Below are 23,795 nucleotides of genomic sequence, written 5' to 3' on the forward strand. Positions count from 1 at the left end.
TGCATGGTTTATGTTTTTTTTTAGAATGTATTAAATTCAAACTTCTTAGTGTTTTTATTTACATATTATAATTTATATTACACCACACATATATAATTATTCTGTGACATTTGAAATGTGTTGTATCGCTACATGTACCCGATGAGCATTCGTTTTGCTATGCAGAATGTATAAATACACAATCACGTTCGATGTGTATGTAAAATACATTAATGTACGTTAGATCATTTCATAAAGGATGAGTTTATTTCATTGCGAGCGTCACGGCATCAAAAATGTTAAAAATGAAAATAACACTTTATAAATTTCATGCGTCCGAAGCGCTTTTCTGAATTTACCTTCATCACGAACGCCCAATGCCGAATATTTAAATGCAAAGAATGTATAAGTATAGATAAATTAAAACAAATATTAAACCGTTCCATAACGTCACGAGTAGGAGTTCCTAAAACAGGCAAAATAGTTCTGTAAATTTTATCAAAATTTTGTATGCCATACGTTTAGTGCTTTATTATAATTACAACATTTTTAAGTAGTAAAGGCATTTGAATGGATGTGTTAACTCGGCCTTTTACTTACAAGCTTTATACAAGATGAGTAAACTCCTTTAAGATAACCTATATATTTTGAATCATTTTCAAAGCAAGATCTTGGAGATTGCCTTGTCCAATACATGAAAACAACCCAATCGATTCTTCGGATTGTTGTTTACATTGGTAACCCGCTTTCAATGTTCAAAGTAGCAGAAGCTCAATATAAAAAAAAATATATAACCTATCCGTTACTAAGAAATGGATTTTAAAATTTGTGTAAAATTATTTGTTTATTATGAGTAGGAGATCATTTTCAAAAAAGGCAAAGAACGAGATGGGCATGAAACATCCGAAATTAATTGTCCATTTTAAAAGAGAAATTTATTTTAATTGTAGTAATCCATATGAGGTTTTGAGCTATAATCAAATGCATTTATTTTTGAAAAACAGACACCTGATGACGCCCCGTGGACCGAAAGTATAAAAGATATAACTGTAACACCAAACACAGTTGATTCGTCACAATGCTTGAACAAGTTCTCTGCATGGATTCAAGCAAATTCATCACATTTACCTGAAAGAGACCATTCTATTTTGTTCACAAGGTACTGTCTGTTATTCAATTCCGATAGGTCTGATAATTTGTACTGACAGAGAAAAAGTTTATAGATAGATCTACTTAAAACAAAATACACTACATTATGTATAAAATACGTTGGAATCGACATTAGATTTATATTTTCCAGAAAAATTGATGCAAAGATATAACTTAATTGTAAAAACAAGTATGAGTTGTCTAAAAAAAAATAACAGTATGAGTTGTCTTTCTTCTAAAAAAAAATAAGAACAATTTGAATTGTCTTTCTTATGAAAATAAAAACAGAATGAGTTGTCCTTCTTCTAAAAAATAAACCCGGTTAGAATTTTGAGGTGTGGATAACGTGTATTAAGGACGTCATGAATTTTGACATTTATCATGCTTAAAAGGGGGATGAAAAGATACCAGAGGGACAGTCAAACTCATAGATTACAAATAAACTGACAACGCCATGGCTAAAAATAAAAAGACAAACAGACAAATAATAGTACAGAAGACACAACATAGAAAACTAAAGACTAAGCAAACGAACCCCATCAAAAACTGGGGGTCTGGGACTCGTCAGACATAAATTAAATGCATTTGCAAAGTACGCTTTAACATTTGAGTTATTTTCCTTTGAAATTTGTCGGGTAAAGGGGAGATAATACATTTGAACCATGAATTATAATTATGCCTTTATGGTATGGTGTTTTTATGGGGGGATGTAAAATGTCGGTACTTCGCGAAACGACATTTTGGCTGATGTCGGAAGTCCGGACACTTCGGTGTTGACATGAATATCAATAATGTGGTCTTTTTTATTAATTTCCTTAGAATTTTTCGAAAAACTAAGGATTTTCTTATTCCAGGCACAGATTACCTTAGCCGTATTTGGCACAACTTTTTGGAATTTTGGATCCTCAATGCTCTTCAACTTTGTACTTGTTTGGCTTTATAAATATTTTGATATGAGCGTCACTGATGAGTCTTATGTAGACGAAACGGGCGTCTGGCGTTCTAAATTATGATCATGGTACCTTTGATAACTATTTACTTAAAACGTGATATTGTATATCAAGAATTGTCTATTTTAAAGTAGCTCATTTATTAGAGTTTGGAATAAAGAGTTCATTTATAACTTGCATAATTTATTCTAATTAAAGTTTGAAAACATATTCCTCTAATTGCATAGCCCAACTATCAGACGAAGACAAAATGCAATTAAAGGAATACATGCAATTGAACCGAATACAACAGTGATAACCATAGTACTGATACCTATCCCCTTTTAATAAGAATTCGTTGTAAATGGTTAAAGAAAAAGTTTAATTTGCAGATATGACTTAGAATATGGTGGATCAACTTCAAATGCTGGTATGTAGAATAATGTGCTTAATGATGTCATTTACACCGACTGATATTGTGTCAACCGGTTTAACTCATTCTTAAAAAAATAACTCGAGATTGGTGTATAGGTATCATAACGAGTGAAAATTTTATTATCGCTTCATATCAACTCGTGTGTTGTTTTTTTTAACTATTATTGCCGATAGTGAATTTGCATTGCTATACGACATTCATGTTTTTAGTTACGGTTACATATATTGTTATGTCTTATATTCGAGGTTGGGGACGACGTGGTTCGGTATTTATGAATTCCGCGTTACGGCATTTTGTTGTTACGCGTGGGTCCGGTTGGTCATTTTGTGCTCAGTTGTTGTCTGTTTATTTCGCTTGTGGTTTGAATATTGTATTTTCGGTACATTTCACATATGTCTTATTTGTTAGTATAGTCGAGTTAGTGGTACGCCTACAGGGTTTTTGTTTTATATTTTTTGTTTTCATTTGTGGTCTTACATGATCTTGCCTTATATTACAGTTATTTTATTTCTATTTTCTATATGTATGTAAAAGTTAACATAAAACATCAGCTATTATTTAATATATGAGTTTTATTAAAGTTTAATGCAACTATATGCACAGGATTGTTGGTTATACACAGTTTTGATTTAGAAGAACAACCAATTTGGTTAGAAAATACCTTAAATTACACCATTACAAACTCAATCCCAATTTAATATTCTTGTACGTGTCCTTAAATAAAACAAAAATATTTTATATTTAGAAATTTGCCTGTGATAATATAAACGTTTAAAAAAAATACGTCACTTTTTGTGACGTTGATCTATTCATGTAACGCGCATTTTATATTTCGTTTGTGGTCTCCTGGTGTGCTGTCGTAAAATCATGGGAGGTTCCGTTGTAATTCTGCGGTTTACATGTTGTAATGTACTATTATATTATTCATTTATGGATTTATCTGTGCTGGTTGTTCTTGTATTTGTTTGTACTGTATTCCTGTCAACTAATGTTATCATTTAAGCGGTATTTTTAACATTGCCATATAAGGTTGAGGTTTGGTTAGCTATAAATCCTGTTCAACCCACATTGTTTTTCTTAAATGTCCTGTACCAAGTCAGGAATATGGCAGTTGTTATCAGACAGTCCATTTTTATATATGTTGGCGTTTGCTTTTGTTATAGTTTAGTGTTTCTGTTGTTCCGTTGTTTTCCTCTTTTAGTTGATGTGTTTCCCTCGGTTTTAGTTTGTTAACCAGATTTTTTTTTCTTAATCGAATTATGACTATTGAACAGCGGTATACTACTGTTGTCTTTATTTATCATAATAATAAACGAGCCTATTGTGTGTTTATTGTCGTTTTTGAAATAAAATAACGTAGTCCGTTGTGACCTTTGACATTAATTATCGAATAGCCACTGAAAACTTCGCAATTTCGTCACACGTATCTTGTCAGGCCAATATTTCTTATCACGCTCCGTTCAGTATGAAACGATATATATATATATATATTGATACGGACGTTATTAACAGCTCACAGCGGAATGTACCAAGTCAGGAATATGACAGTTCTTGTCCATTCGTTTTTGATGCGTTTTGTTTTTTCATTTTGCCATGTGATTATGGACTTTCGAAATTGATTTTCCTCTGAGTTCGGTATTTTTGTGATTTTACTTTTTTGTATATATATGCAATAATACAATTTACGAAAGGTACTAAAACTAAATACATGATTTTGTCTATCGCAGGCAGGTTCATTATATTACAAACAAATAATTTATTATTTAAGAATCTAGGGCATTCAAGGTAATATGTTCCATATTGTACAACAACGCATAATTAGATGACTGTCTACTCTACATATTCACAATATTTTTTGTCTGTTTTTATCTTTTAGTTTAGCTTCTAATCACAAAATTTTGGTTTTTCCTGTATAATCCATACAAAGTGTGTCATTTTGCCTCAACCTGTAGCTTGAGAAAATGCACGGTGACCTATCATTTTTTTTTTATATTTTTGATCTTAATACATAGTACGTTTGGGCAAAGTGTTAACAAATTCTATCATTTTTAATTTCGACACCCATACCACTTTAAATATCTTGCATTTCATGTTGCAGGGTGTTCATTTTTATTCAGTCTTGCGCAAAGTAATTAATTTTCAGTTCATACCAGGCCAAGTTATTGATTTTAAAAACATCATCCTCCCCTCCCACCTTCCGAAATCAAATGGTCGTTACTTACTGCAAGCTAATGAATAAACTCATCAAAGATACCAGTATTAAAGTTTGTATTTTCGCCAGACGCGCGTTTCGTCTACAAAAGACTCATGAAAGGACGTTATCATTTTTCTGTAATTCGTATTCAATTTATCCCTGTCCTGACCTGTTGATTATTTTTATTCAATCAACGTGTGGTTTGTTTTATTTCAATTCTTCATTGGTAAAAAATCAATAAAGACGACAAATTTTCTTGCTTTTCTCTGAAAATCCTAGTGTGACGTCATGAAAAAAGTCGACCATGCCTGATGAAGTCACGGAGAAAGAAAACATTTTTGGGAGGTTGTTCAAAAAGAAGGATTGAGGTTGTCTGCATATCGTCTAAAAATCATAAGAGAAACAAATTTAACCACCAAATCTCGTGTAATACGATATTTATCAATTCTCGACATTAAAATTTTAAATATTTAAAACGCTCGGCGAGCATCGCGTTTTAAATTTGAAAATTTAACTGTCTCGAGTTGATAATATCGTATCACACTCGATGCAGTGGTAGAATCTATATATAGTCTGATAAAGGTATGATCATAAACATCATTACCGTAAGAACTAGGATTATACTGGTACATCATGTTTCTCTAACTGACTGAATTAAATTATGTCAAATATTTTAGAGAAAAGGATTATATACATTCTCGCTGCGATATAGCCTTTTTCGTGCTGACGCAGCGTAAAGCAATCATCAATCAATCAATCAATACATTCTGTACATGCCTGTTCCAAGTCAGGATCGAGCAAGTATTTGAGTGTTTGTCGTTATTTCAAAATGTTCAAGTCTGTCAATTTTTTTGGGTAAATTGTTTTGTTATAAATTAGGCCGTTAGTTTTCTCAAATAAACTGTTTCATTTTTTTTTATACCCGAGCCTTTTATAGCCGACCATACGGTAAGGATTTTTCTCACTGCTGAAGACCGTTCAATTGCCAATAACTGCTTACTTCCACATCTCTTTAATTTTATATTATACAAGTATTACATTGTACATAAAATTAACATAATCAATGTTCCATGCAAATGAGGTAAGGTTAGATGAACTTGGCACAAAGACATGACACTTTGCTACTATCCCATACACCAAGTATATTTGACCCACTACTTAAAGTACTTGAGATAAGGACATGACCACTAAAACTTAACCTTGTTTACTGATCCTTGAAATGAGATCGAGGTCAGGTGAACCATGTACGACCAACATGTAGACTTTGCAAGGATACCATATATTAGAAACCAAATATCGTTATCCTAGAACTAATGATAAAAGAGATGCGAAAGATACCAAAGGGACATTTAAACTCATAAGTGAGACATTCACATGAAATAAGAAAGATCGACAGTTTTTTAGCATTCACTAAACCACGAAAATGAGGTCAAGGAAACTTATTATATGAAAGACGGGAATTTCGTAACACAATGGATCTATATACAAAGTATGATAATCCGAATCCTCTACCCTCTGATATATAAAGACATACAAATAGTTAACGATGTTGCCGCCTCCACCATCAGATTGTATGCTGTATGCCTCACATTCTGCGACTTGCTTCGAATGCCATTTAAAAAAGAATACTGAAATTAGCTCTCTAACCTAAACCTGGTCGGAACAGAAGACAATGAAACGTGATAGTAACTGCTAGCTTAAGTAAGGTTTCTATGTTGTTTCAATTTGATTAAAAGTCTGATCTATATTAACTCGGGTGCTCGTATATATAAGCTCATATGAGGATTACGAAATCATAGATCTATATTTTAATTGAATTGATGTTGTAACAACACTCTTTTTGTAGATAAACTTCATGTCAATTGTAGGCCAAATCATGCTCAATACGGCATATAAGAGTGTAAGATGGAGTGATTTACTTGTTTCTAATTGTAATTTGTTTTCATAACTTTGACGGACAACCCTCCCCCTTTTTCATCGTTTGCAGTCTTTCTTATTTTTATAAAGCAATCATATACTCAGACCTGCTTATTCAATAAATAATACATTAATATTACACCAGTTGAAACTAACTACAATTTTAAGTGCTTCCAGACCCACCAAAAGAAAACCGGATATATTCCCAGAATATCATTACGAACACCTTTTATCAAAAGACGGAAAAACAACATTTTGGAAGGGAAACTTATATAAATGTTAATATCATAATAAACAACTCTGGAAATCACTTGTATCGATTATTATAAAAAAACTTCCGAATTAGGAAATTTTGATTGGTCAAGGTCACTTTTGTTTAAAACTTGACTGAAAATTGTCAAAGTGCACATGTCAATCTCGAACCATATTTGGCAACATAAATTTCAAATTAGTCCTAAATATAGAAACTATAGTTATAATCCTTTGAATAATTCGAATTTATTTTGCAATAAACTCATATATGAAGGTGCGACCATCTGTATAAACGTGACTCTGTGTATTTCTTGAAATTTTACATTGACCTTTGACTCAAATTAAAAAAAAAATCGTAACCACTGTAGACAACGACGCCATTAATATTTCGATGAGACTTTTTCTCCCCTTTCCAATGATATCAGATACATCCGTGTGTTATTCCGTTAACACAAATTGATGAAATTCGTTGACTTTGTACCCTACTAATACCTGTACATTCCAAATGGAAACTTATGTTGGCTTTCTCTTTAACTTACTCTGCTGCTCCCTATAATTGATTTTCAGATGATTGTCTTTTAGAGAGATTTATTCATAACGTGTTTGTATGTTAATACTAAGCCTTCGAAGATGTACCATCTTAATGGTAAAGACATTTTTTTCTAGGACTAGCCTGGAAAGGTACTATTTGTAGTGCTAGAAGTCAATCAATCGTACAGGATGAGTTTAATTTTATCACTATTACTGTAGCGGCACATGGACTAGGACATTGGTATTTACATATTCAAATATTACCTTTATACTTATTTATATATTTCCTATTCACTTAATTATTCAAAAAATACCTTTTAGCATATTCAAATATTACCTTTTAACATATTCAAATATTATGTTTTTTTCATATTATAATAATATCTTTTTCTAATATTCAAGTATTACTTTTATCATTATTTCATATGAAATGGCCTTTAATATAAGATGTCAAATTAACCAATGTTTTCCCATCAAATATTGATTTAAAAACAGTTAATAAGCTTAACTTATGTTTCGATAGACAAACTGCTGTATGATAAATCATTTCAAACTTTATATTTGTCATGGTTATGAAAATAAAAACGTGCTTTTAAATAGTTATCAAAGGTACCAGGATTATAATTTAGTACGCCAGACGCGCGTTTCGTCTTATTAGGACTCATCAGTGACGCTCAAATCAAAATATTCGTAAAGCCAAACAAGTACAAAGTTGAAGAGCATTGAGGATCCAAAAAACTTGTGCCAAATACGGCTAAGGTAATCTATACCTGGGATAAGAAAATCCTTAGTTTTTCGAAAATTCAACATTTTGTAAACCGGAAAATTTAAACAGTTGCGTGAGTATTAGTTTTTGGTACGACAAAATGTCTTTTAATTATTATGAAAAAGAGCATTCCACAAACAGTAAAGTAATAGTGTCTTTAGAATTCAATACTTTTTAAATCGGTATTTGGAAGATCACAAGTTATTCAACAGGATTTTAAATATTGATGATAATGTATTATTTGTTTTTACTACCAATATGCAAAAGTCAACAATTGTTACATTTGTTATAATTGTTTGCAGTCTGGGAGCCCAATTTGATGGCGTTTCAAACTTATGCAGTGTGAACGATGCTTATATAATGGCTTCATTATATATTTCTCAACAAGACTCTAATAAAGCATCGAATCCATGGAAATTTTCTACATGTTCTACAGATTACTTCACATCACAGATAAACACACTTGAATCGTGAGTATTGGAAACATCAACAAAGGGAACGGCTCAATCGGTTTGGTGTGGCGTTTGCTTGATGGATTGGATGTTCACTTTGGTCACCCCGATAACAAACCAAAAAGACCGCTCCTTTGAAAACTTCGAAATGAAACTCATCTGAAAACATAGGGAAAAAAGGAAATTCGTGTATTTCCTAAGATTTTCTCTGTATATATTATATACGTTTGTTAATAGTCAAATTTGATTTACTTTCCAATTTGTACCTGTTCTCTTATATACTTTATTTCAATTTCAGATACATAAACAGATAACCCAAATTAAATTATGAATACTTCTAATCTCTAGTATAAAAATTAAAACACTAGTACATTATTTTTCTTCATGTATCATTTAGATCCTTATCTTAAATTTGTAGGTCAGGAGAAAGCAATAATTGTATGAAGACATTAGGATCCAATTTTGACCCGATGGCATTGGCACCATCTGATCAATCATTAGCCGGACAATTTTATGATGCGGACTACCAATGTGTTGACATTTACGGAAACATTTCATACATGTGTAGGGTAAGAAAAAAATCGCCTTAAATAAACTTAGAATGCATAGATAAAGTGGTCATTTTCATATAAAAAACTTATTAACAATTTACATGAAAAGATTCCAACTGGATGTTAACTAAACAAAGCAATCAATCAATCAATCATGTTCATAACATGTCCTGAAGTTACCTATGGTTTGCATCGTGCGCAACATCATTCAAAACGCTTTTGTGTAAATATAGCACTTGTTTGGAACTTCAGACGATATACTAATTTACAATACATAGACAGACAAATGTCTATAAATTCGACCGCTAAATAGCTCTGCATAAGTATATATAACTGTATGTTGTGTTTATCTTTAGGAATGTCAAATGATTTGTTTTGGTTATTCATTTACACGGGTACCACATGTGGAGCAGGATCTGCCTTCCCTTCCGGAGCACTTAAGATCACCCCTAGTTTTTTATGGGGTTCGTGTTGTTTATTCTTTAGTTTTCTATGTTGTGTTTAAAATTGAGAATGGAAATGGGGAATGTGTCAAAGAGACAACAACCCGACCGTAGAAAAAAACAACAGCAGAAGGTCACAAACAGTGTTTGTCTGTCTGTCTTTTTCATTTTTAGCCATGGTGTTGTCAGTTTATTTTAGATTTATGAGTTTGACTGTCCCTTTGGTATCTTTCGTCCCTCTTTTACATAAATATTAAAATACAACTGAAAATATCATGCTTGTTCGACCTGTATTTTGAGCAATAAAAAGAACAAGAATATGATGATGTGACTTCGTATTATATATATCCATAAGTTTGATTACGATAGTTTTAGACTTTGTGTTAACAAAAACATTTAGTAGACAAATAAAATTCAGCTACTGATGAATCCCTTTAGACTTAGCGAAATTCACTGATTAACATGACATGAATTTGTAACTGAATTTAAGGAACAATACAATGGTATCTACGACTCAATATGCAATGTACTGTGGTGCTCCAATCTAGATGGAACAGCGTGCCACTCATCAATTGCAGAAGAAGGCACGCTGTGTGGCAATCATAAGGTAACTTATTTATAATTTTTTGGCAGAATTTGTTTTTTGTGATGAGCAAAACGTTAGAATGTGACTGAGGTTTATTAAATAAAGCCGAACTTCAACAATCTGTGATTCAATATTAACCTTTTAAAATAAAAGTTAGTAGTTCGATGTTCTATTCCTAAATTCTGAATTATTATCATCTTTTCTGTGGACTGGGCTGTAATACAATATACAAGAGAAAAAGGGTTGATACTATAGTGTTATTAATTGGCTGTTTCTGTATTGGCCCTGTTATATATTCGAGGTAAACTGTATAGGACCCGAGACTTGAAGCTGATCGATAATCTATAACAGGACCAATACAGAAACAGCCAGTTCAAAACACTTTTATTAAATGATTTTGATTCTTTTAATTAGAATAAACTAAGAAACGTACCGTAAAGAAGATACATAATTTCATATCTGAACTTGTCTTTTCGCATTCACGTCCACGGATTCTTTGTCAACATTATCAGATGTAATTTCTGATTTCTCGTCCAAGTACTAATATTATGCTATTATAATATATAAGGTAAATATAAAGTAGCTGGGAAGAATAAATCAGACAGTTTCACTATGCTTACTCTTGGATCGTCTGTGTTCTGATGATTGATCAACGGAAATGAAACAGTGTCAATAATCGAAGGTCGGACTCGAAAAGGCTGTGAAATATTTCCGTTTCAAGGCTTCAAAACGTTACAAAACACTGAACATCAATTACACTTTTTATTTTAGGATTTTAAGTTAACAGAATATAATACAATTGTTTTTTATGCATAACGATACGTCCAAAATTGAGTAAGGCGTAAGAAAAATGAAACCGGAAGTGAATGTCCCGTATAAGCCCATTGGCAGATACGGCTTTTTCCGTATTGGCCCTGTCCGAAAAGCAATATCATCTCTTGATTTATATCGACAGGGCAACGTCATCAGTATTGCGCATGCTGATTTATTCGTATAAGGGCTGATTTGCTCATATCATTTAATAATGTCTGACATTCTATTCATTTTACATATTGTATGTACACAATGAACAGCAAATATTTTTTTTTTTCAATGACGGAATTTCTTAATGCTTTGGCATTTGCTCTGCGTACACGAACAAGGTTCAATCCATGTCTATTATCGTATTATGACCACTAAGTTTCTCCAAGTACGTCTACATTACATTATGAGATATGTTAAAAGCGCATAGATTTTCGTCTGAAATGCTGAAGGTTTTTTACCTTAATGGCCTGTATCATTTAAAAATAATCTGCCTGTTATTAAAGTTGCTGCTGGTGCTGTATAGGGACAAAATGTTTGACTGAAAAGGAAAAAATTTCAACAGTGACAACTGACAAATATTAAAAAAAATATGAAAATTCATTACCAAAAAATTAAATAATATTTTATTGTTCTTGTGAAATGATGTCAGTTAATTTTGAAAACATTTTCCGTCGATTTTCCTGAATACTGACCTCTTGTAAGGCGATAAGTTCGCGCGGACTATGGATTCTTTTAAACCAGTTGTTGACAAAATATTCATTTAGAATACTGACCAGTTATATGCATGTAATTAATGGTCATTGCTCAGATTATTTAAAATGATCTGAGCTGCTGAGGAATTCCAAAGAGGAATAAATGGCATATGGGAGCCTTCAAGTCGCATGTAGAAGAAAAAAAGAGGAAACAAAATACGAACAGCAAACAACAGTGCACAATAACATAACGGCAAAGTTTGAATGTATCTAGAAAAAAAACCCATAGCAATTCGTCACTCACATGGCTGAATACTAGAAAAAACTATAAGTTCGCATCTGTTAATTTTCATGTTTGCTTAATTGTCATGTTTGATTAATTGGCAAGTTTGCTGCAGGCTTTCAATTGAAATATACATTTCTCGGCATAACCATATGATACGAGTTCAGTAAATTTTTGTTATATATAACATGTATAAGTCTACATGTTTTAAGAAAAAAAAACATCTTTTCACACGGCTAAATATCAATAAAAATGTTAATCCCGATGGTATCATCATCTTAGTAGTCAGAACTGCGGTACTGTCATGATTTATATCAAACCTCTAAAATTCTGGGTTTTTAAAATTACTAAATTATAAAGAAACTACGGTTTCAACTTCCTCAGGCAAAAATGACCTGCATTCGATTTGGCTAATTTCTTTTGGGTCCTTTTTGGACATAAATCTGTTTAAATGTTTTGGTTCCTATACATCTTTGGCTTTCCAATATTCGGCTTTGATTGTTCCTGATAAAGGAAAATCCAGAAAAGCGCTTTGAACGCATGAAATTTATAACCTGTTGTTTTCCTTTTTTTTTACATCACTGGGTCGATACCTATGATAGTCCACGAGCGTATCATCAGGTCAGTTGCTTCATTTAAATACTTTAATACTGACAGTATTTATAACAAATCTTTCTTAACTGTCCATTTGTAAAATTTTGAAATTTTTTAAGATACTTAGGTCTCTACTCCATCGGGCAAATTTGCCCTTAGTTTCGGTTTTGAGCATTCCTGATGAAGTCAAATTCAGAAGAGCGATTCGGGCGCATGAAATTTATAATGTGTTGTTTTCATTTTTTAATCCGAATCAGATAAATGCCACTACTACATTTTGTAACTAGACTTAAATTTAGTATATACATTGTTTCTTCTGATAAACAATATTATATAGTGATACGTCCAATTAGCGTATACCAAAAAAAACAGTAACTCTTCAATAAGCTGTATACTACAAAACAAGTAGAATTAACATTCATTCAAACATTCAATTATGGTTCTAACTTCAGTAAAAGTACAATTGTTCTTTGGTACAAAGAAGGTACAAGTTTGATTAGGTTAACATATCTATCATGACTGTTTCTACAGATGTTCTTAGAAAATGTCAAAGATTTCCGTGTTTTTTTAATCATGTTCTTGGAAATCTGAAAATAACCATGATAACGGATTTAGCTGTCCGATGTCCACCAACCAAGTGTTTTGTTAATATTGTCTTGACTATTAACAGATACTGTCGTAGTACTGCTACCAATTCTAGAAGAAAGGATTATTGTATAAGCTAGATTTGTACCCACAGATATCTAGTACATGTTTAAGATTTCTGATGAAAAAGTGTCTGTCTATCCTTCCTTACTCCGATAAACTTTTTTAAAACAGTAAAAGGACAATTGGGATGATCAGATATGTGTAGGTGTATACTGACAACTTTACGAAAAGGATATGTCATAGATGTTTTAACGTGTAGAATAGCATACGAATCAAGAATATCAACATGTGTTACACTTAAATTTACAGAACGATCAGCATATTTTGAAACTGTAACTTTGCCTCATATCAGAATTAAAAAAAGGGCTACTGTACAAGAAGTTAAAAGCATACAATCAGTGAAAGGAAGAGAAAACACCTGAACGAAGAGAATTTCAAATTCTTGCAAGTTCCTGAAAAATAATAGGAAGACCTTGGATTATGCTCTCCTAGTACAATGTATATGTTTGACAGTTCATATTGTCATATTAAGTCTATTAAGTCTATAGTATTTCGATTCATTTGTATAATAAAATGGACGTCTACAGGTACTTTGGATATAATAAAACCGAATTCCACATAAATACAATTTAAAGGTTGTATGTAAAGTCTCACGTTGCTGTAACGACGATAGGACATATATCTAGTAAAGCCTTTGAATATTTCTGTTCACATGGTTCATATCAATTTTCCGGCCGTGATGATCAAAACCACCATTTCCCCCTAAAACAACAACAATAACAAATTGTAGAAGCCATTGCTGTATATAATTTAAAATCCCAAACACTAGTAACAGCAGAATCATAAAACATGTTAATGACATTCCAGTGTTCTTAAAATTGTCTGTTTGACAACTTCTTGATAAATTCACTGATGCGACTTGTTTTATCTGAAGGCATATAGTCTCCATCTTTTTCGTATCAAGTTTAACACCCATGCCTTTGATAACTGTAGAATATAGGCCGCCTTTTCCCGGATTTCTTCCCCTCAGCATTAGTTAAACGGTAAAATTTTATAAGGACCTGACAAGGAACCTTTGTAACATTCTTTGTCAATAGGCTGCCGGACAAAAAAAGGTTAAGAGCAAGCTGTAAAATTGTTATAACATTCAAGGGTCGCCATATCAATAAATTTTAAAATAGTGTCAAACCCCTCGTTTATCCCATTACAACAAAATAACAAAATTTGTCTGCGGGAGTGTTTGCAATAATTCACGTAAAAAGTTAACCTTGATTGCTAAATTTTCGAAACGGAAATTGTTACTATACATATTTTATCTCCATTTATTGTTGTCGATCCTCTTGAGAAAACACATTTGTGTGTGTAAATTTGTACTTTGTTAGTTGTTATTGGAATGCTGAATGAAGAGCGAAACAAGACTGTAAATATGAGCCAAGGAACAATCGATATTGTGCTATCACTTGTGGTAGTATAGCTATTGCCGATCTCTTTCCCATTGTGCGAGACCCTGTATTCTGCCCTTCCTATCAGCACGATTTGAAGATGGTATTTTTTCCGATGTGTATTACATTCTACTGATTGAGATGAAAGAAGGCAAACATTTGTTCCAGGATTGATAGCGTAACAAAGTCTACAAACGTCTGGCTCCGCATGCGCAGCTAAAAGCGTAATTATGTCATCGTCTTTTATTCCCCAGTCACATTTAACTTTAATATCGCTAAGTACAGTTGCAGCTATACAATCCTTGGCGAGAAAAGGAAACACACGAGAGTCGATAAAGGTCATTAACATGATTAAGAGGATACTCATTAACTGGGCTATAAAATGCAGCTATTGAAACAGTTATTAACTAAGACTATATCATGTATATACTATACAGATAATTTAGATTAACAATATCAAGACAGGCGTGTACACAAATGAAAGTTTGATGATCGATATCTACGTCTAATCTGATGACCTCTAATGTTGTGTTGTGAAAAAGAAAACGTTTTAAATGTCATCGCCTTGTTTTTATATATTATAAAATTATAAAAATAATAAAGCAAAACTATTCTGCTGTCATGTATTTGTGCAAGTTATTTCTGTAATTGATGCCTTTTTTTTCTGTTTTGGAATTAAATTGCCTTTAGCATATTAATTTAAGTGTCTTCATTTAAGCATGATTTCGATGACATTTTTGTATTATGTATTTTTCCGGTACATCACTTCATATTTGTTCAACCTTTTATTTATAATGTTTTTGCAGTGGTGTGTTGCTGGTGTATGTACATCAGATGTCAATGCTCCAGCTGGGAATGGTAAGTGTTAGATCAATCGTACAAGTTGATATATTATATAATATGACTCAATCAAACATAACATAACGTTTCAACAATTTTTGAAATAAAAGTTAACGGAGTAGAAGCAATGGTTTCAGATCTACTACAACAGTTACGGAGACAGTAAACCCCTTCTCAAATTCATACAAACACAATAAGTACTCAATTTTCAGATTTTTTATACTTTTTTATTACACTGTTACAGTCTTCATTTTTTTTTGTGTACATAAATAAGGCCGTTAGTTTTCTCGTTTGAATTGTTTTACATTGTCATATCGGGGCCTTTTATAGCTGACTATGCGGTATGGGCTTTGCTCATTGTTGAAGGCCTTACGGTGACCTATAGTTGTTAATGTCTGTGTCATTTTTGTCTCTTGTGGACAGTTGTCTCATTGGCAATCATACCACATCTTCTTTTTTATTATTCAGTATATAATTATCTATTTAGCTGGACTGAAAATAATTATGATAATGATTACAATTAAATGGACACAATTTGTAAAAAAGCGCACCTTGAGAAGTAAAATTGGTACCGTTATTGTTTTATGTGAACAGATACTCAGGAAGAATCCAGTTCCATATGATAATAAGCAAACTAATTGACAATATAAAAAAAATAAGGTTTAGCTTTACAACATTTTATAATTTAAATTCGTATATTATATCAGAAAACTGTTTATATGGCGACAAAAGAGGAAAGGTATTCTCTAATGGATGGACATGTGCGGACATGTACACTAATGCCCCGAACAATTGTGAAATAGCTCAAGTATACTGTTGTGCTACTTGTTACCCAGAAACGACAACTGTTGCAACCACGATAAAAGCACACACAACTAATGGAGTGACTGTGCCAGTAGACGAGACTATTCAACGCACCACGCCGACAGCAGATGAGTTTGGTATGATGTAAAAGCAATATTTCTTCTCTAAAATTTAGATAGGATCTTTCTGACAAGTTAATGAAACTATATACTAGTTAATTTTGTTTTTGGATACCAATAGAATAGCATATTTGATATGCCAAGAATATACAGGAACTTAAAAAAGAGAGCAAACAGATGTGTCTTAAACAAAGACTAATAACGGATTAATCGTTCGAATATATTACTGTGTGTTTCTATTTCTTGTTGTTTAGGAACAATATACTGTTATATTTTGAGCATAAGTCATCGCTTATTTTTTATGCTGCACTTTCACAGATGTATACGCATAAATTATATATTTACGTTTGTAAAGTATATTATGTATAGAATAAGGTTGCTTTCTTGTATCTTTATTTTAAATATTATACAGACTCTATGTTTATTATGTCAATTTTGGTCGAAAACTAAATTTTTCAACTTCAATTTCAATTGCAATTCAAACTATGAATATCATTTTTTTTCATGTTATCGAATATTCACATTCTTTTATTTTTGACTGAACAAATTTGTATATGAAACCGACTGCTAGGAGCAGGTTTGATATTAAATATCGAATAACAAATTACAAACAAGCAGCTTACTTCACATAGATGATTAATTTGCTACGAATTTTTAAACTGAACGATGAGCACTTACGAATGCTGATTATATTTCGAAATAATTTGATATAGTGTAAAAACCTCCGTCTAAATGTAAAAGAAAAAATACATTAAATACTTGCTCAACCTGCCGTTTTCTTATGAAATGTTGTTCAAATATTCTCTGCATTTCTAAATATGAAATTGTTATTAACGATTATGCCTTACAAATACCAACTATTCATGGGGCAATAGTAATTTTGTAATTAGTATGTTTTGCACTTAATTTAAGTTAATATATGACCGGGCCTACCTACTTGATCAATATTACACAAACGAGTTTATTGTTGTACAGTCATATGATGTTATAGACAGCAGTTATACAGTAGCGGGTACAATGAATTTGGTTTCATCGTCTGACATAAATGGACAAAATCTTTGTTGTGATGTCAATAATCTATTTAATAACAAAGTGCCTCAATCAGTGTGCTTGCATTTGACAATTAATGGTATGTTACTTGGTACTTTTGTAACTTTTGTTTTGGGTATTTATATTTTTTAAATGATACATATTTGAAATTTTTAATCAGTTAGAAATATGCAAACCGAAAAAATAATGAAAACAATTGATGAAAGACACCGAATTGATTCGATATTTGATTTCGGATATTCACGATTAAGCAAATTCATGACACATACTTGGTCACGTGAATCGTGTTAAAAACATTTAAAGACAGAACATAGCCAATCATTTATTTTGTGGAATGTTTCTCTCTAACTAAATTCAATTTGTGACATTAATAGATAGAATTCAAATCGTTTACAAAAGTAACCAATTTTAAAATTAAACCGCCATTTTGAACTGAAATGGTCAGCTTGCACTCTCAGAAGACTGAACAATCAATTTTGGGTCATGTTTAATATTTAGTCAATTTACAAATCTAACTACAGCGCTGAATTTCAAACTGTTCAGACAATTGGTTTGCATTCAATACATATCTGCATATGTGTAGACTGTACAGTAGTTGTTTTTACTTATACAAATCAACAACTTAAATGGATTGAATACAAACCAAGTGTAACAACAGTACTGCATTTGGATCAAAGAAAGCATATGAAATAGGTTAAACTCTTATTAAGACGTAACGATTTTAGATGCAGACGTTTCTGTTGCTTTTTAGAACTAATTGGCTCTTGAAAACTAAAATAAATTTTGTTTACCAAATTATTAGCCTAGTATCTTTGATAATGTTTTACTAGTATTATAACTTAATTAAACTTAATACTTAATTACTTTTAGATAAAGAAAATCAGAAAGTTATTATTTTCGCCGTGGTTGGATTAGGAACAGCATTGCTGCTCTTCATATTTATCACTGCAATACTTTGTTACAGAAATGGTATGGTTTATTATATTTAAAAAGCTTAATGTACGCGTTTCATGCATGCCAAAACCTTACTTTAGGTTTTTTTCCAACTTTCTCTGATAAAGGTTAGGCACATGTTCAAATTATACTAATCCTACAACAGGTCAATTACTATGGTGTGTCTAAATCGTATTAATCATGTTAATTAAATCATAGGTATAATTTTCTTTTATTTCCAAACCTTATAAATTTAGGCGAGGGTAGTTTGCCGATATTGAAATCTCATAAATCGATGGACAGCAGATAAATCAATGTAGAAAAAAAAAAACACTTGGGAAATAGCACGAACCCCAAAAGGAGCCAGACCGGCTGCGATAATTTTCTAGAACAGTGATTTTGAAATAAAAAAATTTGAAAAATTTACCTGATTTTGTTCATCCTTCTGTGTTAAAATTCGGTACTTGTGCTTGTTTTATGACTCTTCAAAGAATTGATTTATACCAACTGTATGCAAGCAATTAGTTTTGAGACCTTTAACCTTGGTAATGATAACTAAGTGTACAGTTGTGCAAGTTCAATATTTACTGATCCATGCAATAAAATGTAATATCTCTATTCTCCAAAAATCGCAAATAAAAATTTACAGTACTGCCGTGGGCTTGTCTTTTAAATTGTTTCACAGTTGGTCATCCAGGGATCTTATATGGGCAGGATTATTTTCTCGTTTCTGAAGATGCCCCGTAGTTGTTCACATCCTTGTTCCTGATCTGTCTCAGAAGCAATGAATACTTCTACTCTCGTATATTAAAACTAATTATCTTTATGGTAATCAAATCAAATCGTTAAAGTGTAGTCAGTATGTACATCTTAACTAAAAATCCGAAACCGAACCCGCCCCTCCCCCACCAACCCACCAATAAAATAAATAAATAAAAATCCGAAAACCGAGACCACAGTTCGTGCATGGAATGAGTTAAATGCTTTTATACTGAAACAAAATCAAATTTCAGCAATCTAATTATGTTTTCAGGCATTTATACTCCACGTGCTCCATGTTACGCAATCAAGCTCCAATAACACGCGATTTATGAAAACTTCAACTAATATTTTCGAACAAGTAGAGTTTATTTTAATGTTTTAAGTAAAATTCGATGAAGAATTAAGAGCAAGCTACACAAACAGATGTATTGGAGGCGTTAAAATTAATGAACATCAGCATTTACAGATAATAATTCTCTCAATACACTATGTTTGGTTTTAGTAACAGTTTCAACGTCAGTTTCGGCTTATATTAAAGATGTATATTAGTAAACATATCATTTATGTTAAATTAGATATGGTATATATATATTTAATATTTTTAATGCTATACACTAGGTCGAGGCAAAAAGAGAGAAAGTGTAAAGTGAGTAGAGATATTTAAAAGCTATGCACTTACACATTTATTATTTAGTACATCTTTGAAATAACTGAATGCGCTTTTAACTTGTCGTCTTAAAGATAAACATAAATCTATGTTATATACATATTACTTCTTTTGATTCAGAGCGTGGCAAAAAATATGGACATGTGTCTTATGTTTTGAAACGCATTTTCACAACTCACATTTGATTCTTGGTTTTGTTGTTGGGTTAAACAGTACTTATATGAATTCGAACTACATGTAAGTCAGTAAATTTTCTAATCAAAATTATGTTTCAAACGACAACTCTACAACTTTCAAGCTTGTTTAAAAAAAACCACAAGCGTTATCAATAAACAAAATTTGTCATAGCATTTGCACAACGTTGTGATGCTTTGAAAGTCGATGCATTTTTAACGTTGGTATTGAGTAGATGCACTATAGATATCAGGGTTAGAATTGTGTACGCTAGATGTGTAAAAAGTTAAAAAGAGCAAATAAATTATGAAGTTGAAGAATATTGAGGACTTAACATTCCCTCAGGTTTTTGAAATATTATAAGGTTAACAGGTAATGTATAATTATGAAAGAAATAAGAAGATGTGGTATGAGTTTCAATGAAATAACTCTCCATCCAAGTCACAATGTGTAAAAAGTAAACAATTATAGGTCAAAGTACGGCATTCAACACATATCCTTGGCTCACACCGAACAGCAAGTTATAAAGGGCCCAAAATGACTAGTGCAAAACAATTCAAACAGGAATACCAACGGTATAATCTATAAAAAAAACGAGAAACGAGAAACACTTATGTACCACATCAACAAACGACGACCACTGAATAGGTTCCTGACTTAGAATAGGGGAATACAAATGCATCGGGTTTAACCGTTTAAACAGGCGCCAACCTGGTTGTACATATAAAAAAATAGTGAGACGACATATAACACAAAATAAGTAAACATTGAATAACAAAAATGCATTACAAATTGTGTCAACAGGTCAAATTAACACAAAATTATGATTTGAGAGTATTCGCAGTTACTGAAGGCTAGTTAAAAGCAATAATTAATCATTAAAAATCATGCATCAGAGACTTAAAATAATTAAAACACATTCCATATTAAAAAACATATGACAATATCAATAATTATTCATGTCAACACATCAGTGCTGACTACTTGACTGGTATTACCCTCGGGGAGAAAACTTCATCAAGCACTGACATCGAACCAGGTTTCGTAAATAAACTCATCAAAGATACCAGGATAAAAATTTCGTACGCCAGTCGCGCGTTTCGTCTCACCAGTGATGTTCGAATCAAATACCAACAATAAGAGCACATAAAAAACGAAGTTAAGGAGCATTGAGGATCCAAATTTCAGAAAGATTATGCCAAAAAATGCGATTTATTCATTGGTAGAAAAGCATTAGTATTTCGAAAATTAAGACTTAAGTTTATTGTCCAACTGTACAGATTGAAGCTCAACTATTGGGTTACACATTTTTGAGGGCGCAAAACCCTCCTCTAACATAAAATAGTAGTTTAACGTTTAACAGCACAACATAAGAACAAACCACACAACTCAGTTAAAAACTATTGATTTGATAGTACACGTAGTTACTGAAAGCTATTTAAAAAAAAAAAAACGATCTAAATCAAAATATCAATTAGTACAAATTTAATATATTTAGTGTATAATACGTCATAAACTCTCTACGAAAACATGACCTTGTGCCATGCATTTATAAGTACCGGCAGTATGTATAATCGAATGCCTAACTATAAAGAAATATAGTATATTTTCAATGAGTTTTGTTTATTCAGTCCTTTAAGGCATGTTTCCAAATAATGTTTCATTTGATTGATTCCATTGATTATCTTGACTTTTTCTATCTTTACACAAACTAAATTTATTTAATTTATCTTTGATTATTGCAGGAGCTCCGTATCACACCAGACAACAATTTCAAACCAGCATGATTTTAAAGGTAAAAAACTATCATAAACATGATAAATGATCAAATGCAAATGTCATATCATAATACCATTTAAACATTCTTTCCTTCAAAATTGTGGATCTCCGTGGTATCCGCATACAGTAATCATGATTAACCCGTAATCTGATCTTGATATAACGTGTGCGTCCCAAATAGTTAATAATTGAACATATATGTTTTCAAATGTAACCATGTTAACATGTTTGAAGAATGGGAATTTTCTTTCTTTGGTTATGTTTTTCTGAATATTTTATTTATTTTATCAGAACTCTTTCATCTGCAATCCACATGATCCAAAATATGTCCTTTCCTATGGAAAAAAAAACCAAAACAATGATAAAAACATTATTTAAATGCATACATGTATCAGATCAACTTTGCACGAGGGAGTTATGCAAAACAAGATTCATTAGAGTATAAGTTTCCACTGTTTCTGTGCAAAAGTATTATGTTTTTTTTTTATTTAAGGATCTTCTGGACTTCAGGATCTCCACAGGTAAGTTGTTGATATAAAAAAACATTCCAGCTGAAATGTTTTATGCAGGTTTATTGTAGTGTGATAAGCACATCGCGATTTAAATATGAATATAACTCGTTAAAACCGTAAAATAACTCTTGAAGGTGATCTTTTAATGCATGGCAAATTTTTTAACATGTTTAACCTTGTTCAGTATATTGTAACTGTACAGCGGTATTCATAATAACCCGTTGCACAGGGGTTATATAACATGTATAATATGCCTCGGAAAACAAACAGTGAAAAGCTGTTGAATCTATATTAACAAATGTGAAAAGATGTTCACACGAAGTGGTAACTTTAAGATATAATCAAAGTTTTAATTATTATAAATTATCAATTTTGGATTTTCAAGTTCCTGACCGTGCAAGACTTTTATAGACTATCGATGTCGAAAAGTGGAAATTAATTTTTCGAATACCACTACAAACTGCTCAGAGTCTGAAAAGACCATATTTTGTGCTCGACCTGTAAAGTCGAACAAACATTTTACTTGACAAGACTCGATATAATATCGACAGTAATTAACTGTACTCGACTCTGATCTTTACTTAATAAGTCTAATTCAGTACTTGATAATCTTGGTATAGTCTGAAATGGTCTATACAAATGCTCGACCAGTCTCAACTCAGTCTCAACCAGTGTCGACCTGTCTCGACCAGACTCGACCAGTGTCGACCTGTCTCGACCAGTCTCGACCAATGTCGACCTGTGTCGACCAGTGTCGACCAGTGTCGACCAGTGTCGACCTGTCTCGACCAGTCTTGGATCAGTCACGACCAGTCTCGACCTGTCTTGACCTGTCTCGACCTGTCTAGACTCAGTCGTGACCTTTAAATGTAGTCTCGACTGGTCTGAATAAGCCCATCTAACACAAATACATCCGTTTTATTTTCATAAAACTATACAACTATCTCAATTATTTATTGATCTTACAGAATGCCAGGTTGTTTAGTAGTTTAGTTTATTGCTGCCAAATTTTAGGATTTAATTAGTAGGTAAAAAAAGCTAGAACTTTCATTTCGAACCGAATTCAGATAGTCACCTTTAAAATTGTTCATTAACTTTTCAAATCAACTTGTATTTTTATTAAACTTTTCAGCTATCTTGATTATATAGTGATTTTACAGAATGTCCGGTTATGTATATTGCTATCTAACATCAGTACTGATTCAGTGACAAATCTCATGTTGAAGAGAAGAGCAGTAAAACTCACATAACAAATCAGCCTCCTTTACTTTCAGGAAGTTTTTATAACCATTGGGGGCCTCTTTGTGCAGCTCCTTTAAGTCTGTCATACTTTTGATTTTGTCATTTGATTAGGTACTTTTTGTTCGTCTTCTATGCTCTCTTCAAGCTCCGTCACAGATATTAACCTGTCTGAGTTCTAAATATAACCACCTTGCCAAATAATCCAACTGCTTTATTGCCATGCAAATATTTTAAATGTATAATTTTACTCAGACCTTCTGTGAAC

General features: G+C 32.0%; 1 protein-coding gene across 1 annotated transcript; it reads left to right on the forward strand.

Moving 5' to 3' along the window:
* Positions 1–9,165: 9,165 nt before the first annotated feature.
* LOC134694286 (uncharacterized) lies at positions 9,166–23,136 on the forward strand. The gene is made up of 6 exons (XM_063555291.1): positions 9,166–9,174; positions 10,090–10,206; positions 15,455–15,506; positions 16,196–16,436; positions 22,270–22,297; positions 22,909–23,136. The coding sequence occupies exons 1-6, from the start codon at positions 9,166–9,168 to the stop codon at positions 23,134–23,136; spliced, it is 675 nt and encodes a 224-aa protein (XP_063411361.1).
* Positions 23,137–23,795: the final 659 nt, after the last annotated feature.

This window comes from Mytilus trossulus, chromosome 13 (assembly GCF_036588685.1).
Source record: "Mytilus trossulus isolate FHL-02 chromosome 13, PNRI_Mtr1.1.1.hap1, whole genome shotgun sequence".
Classification (NCBI taxonomy): domain Eukaryota; kingdom Metazoa; phylum Mollusca; class Bivalvia; order Mytilida; family Mytilidae; genus Mytilus; species Mytilus trossulus.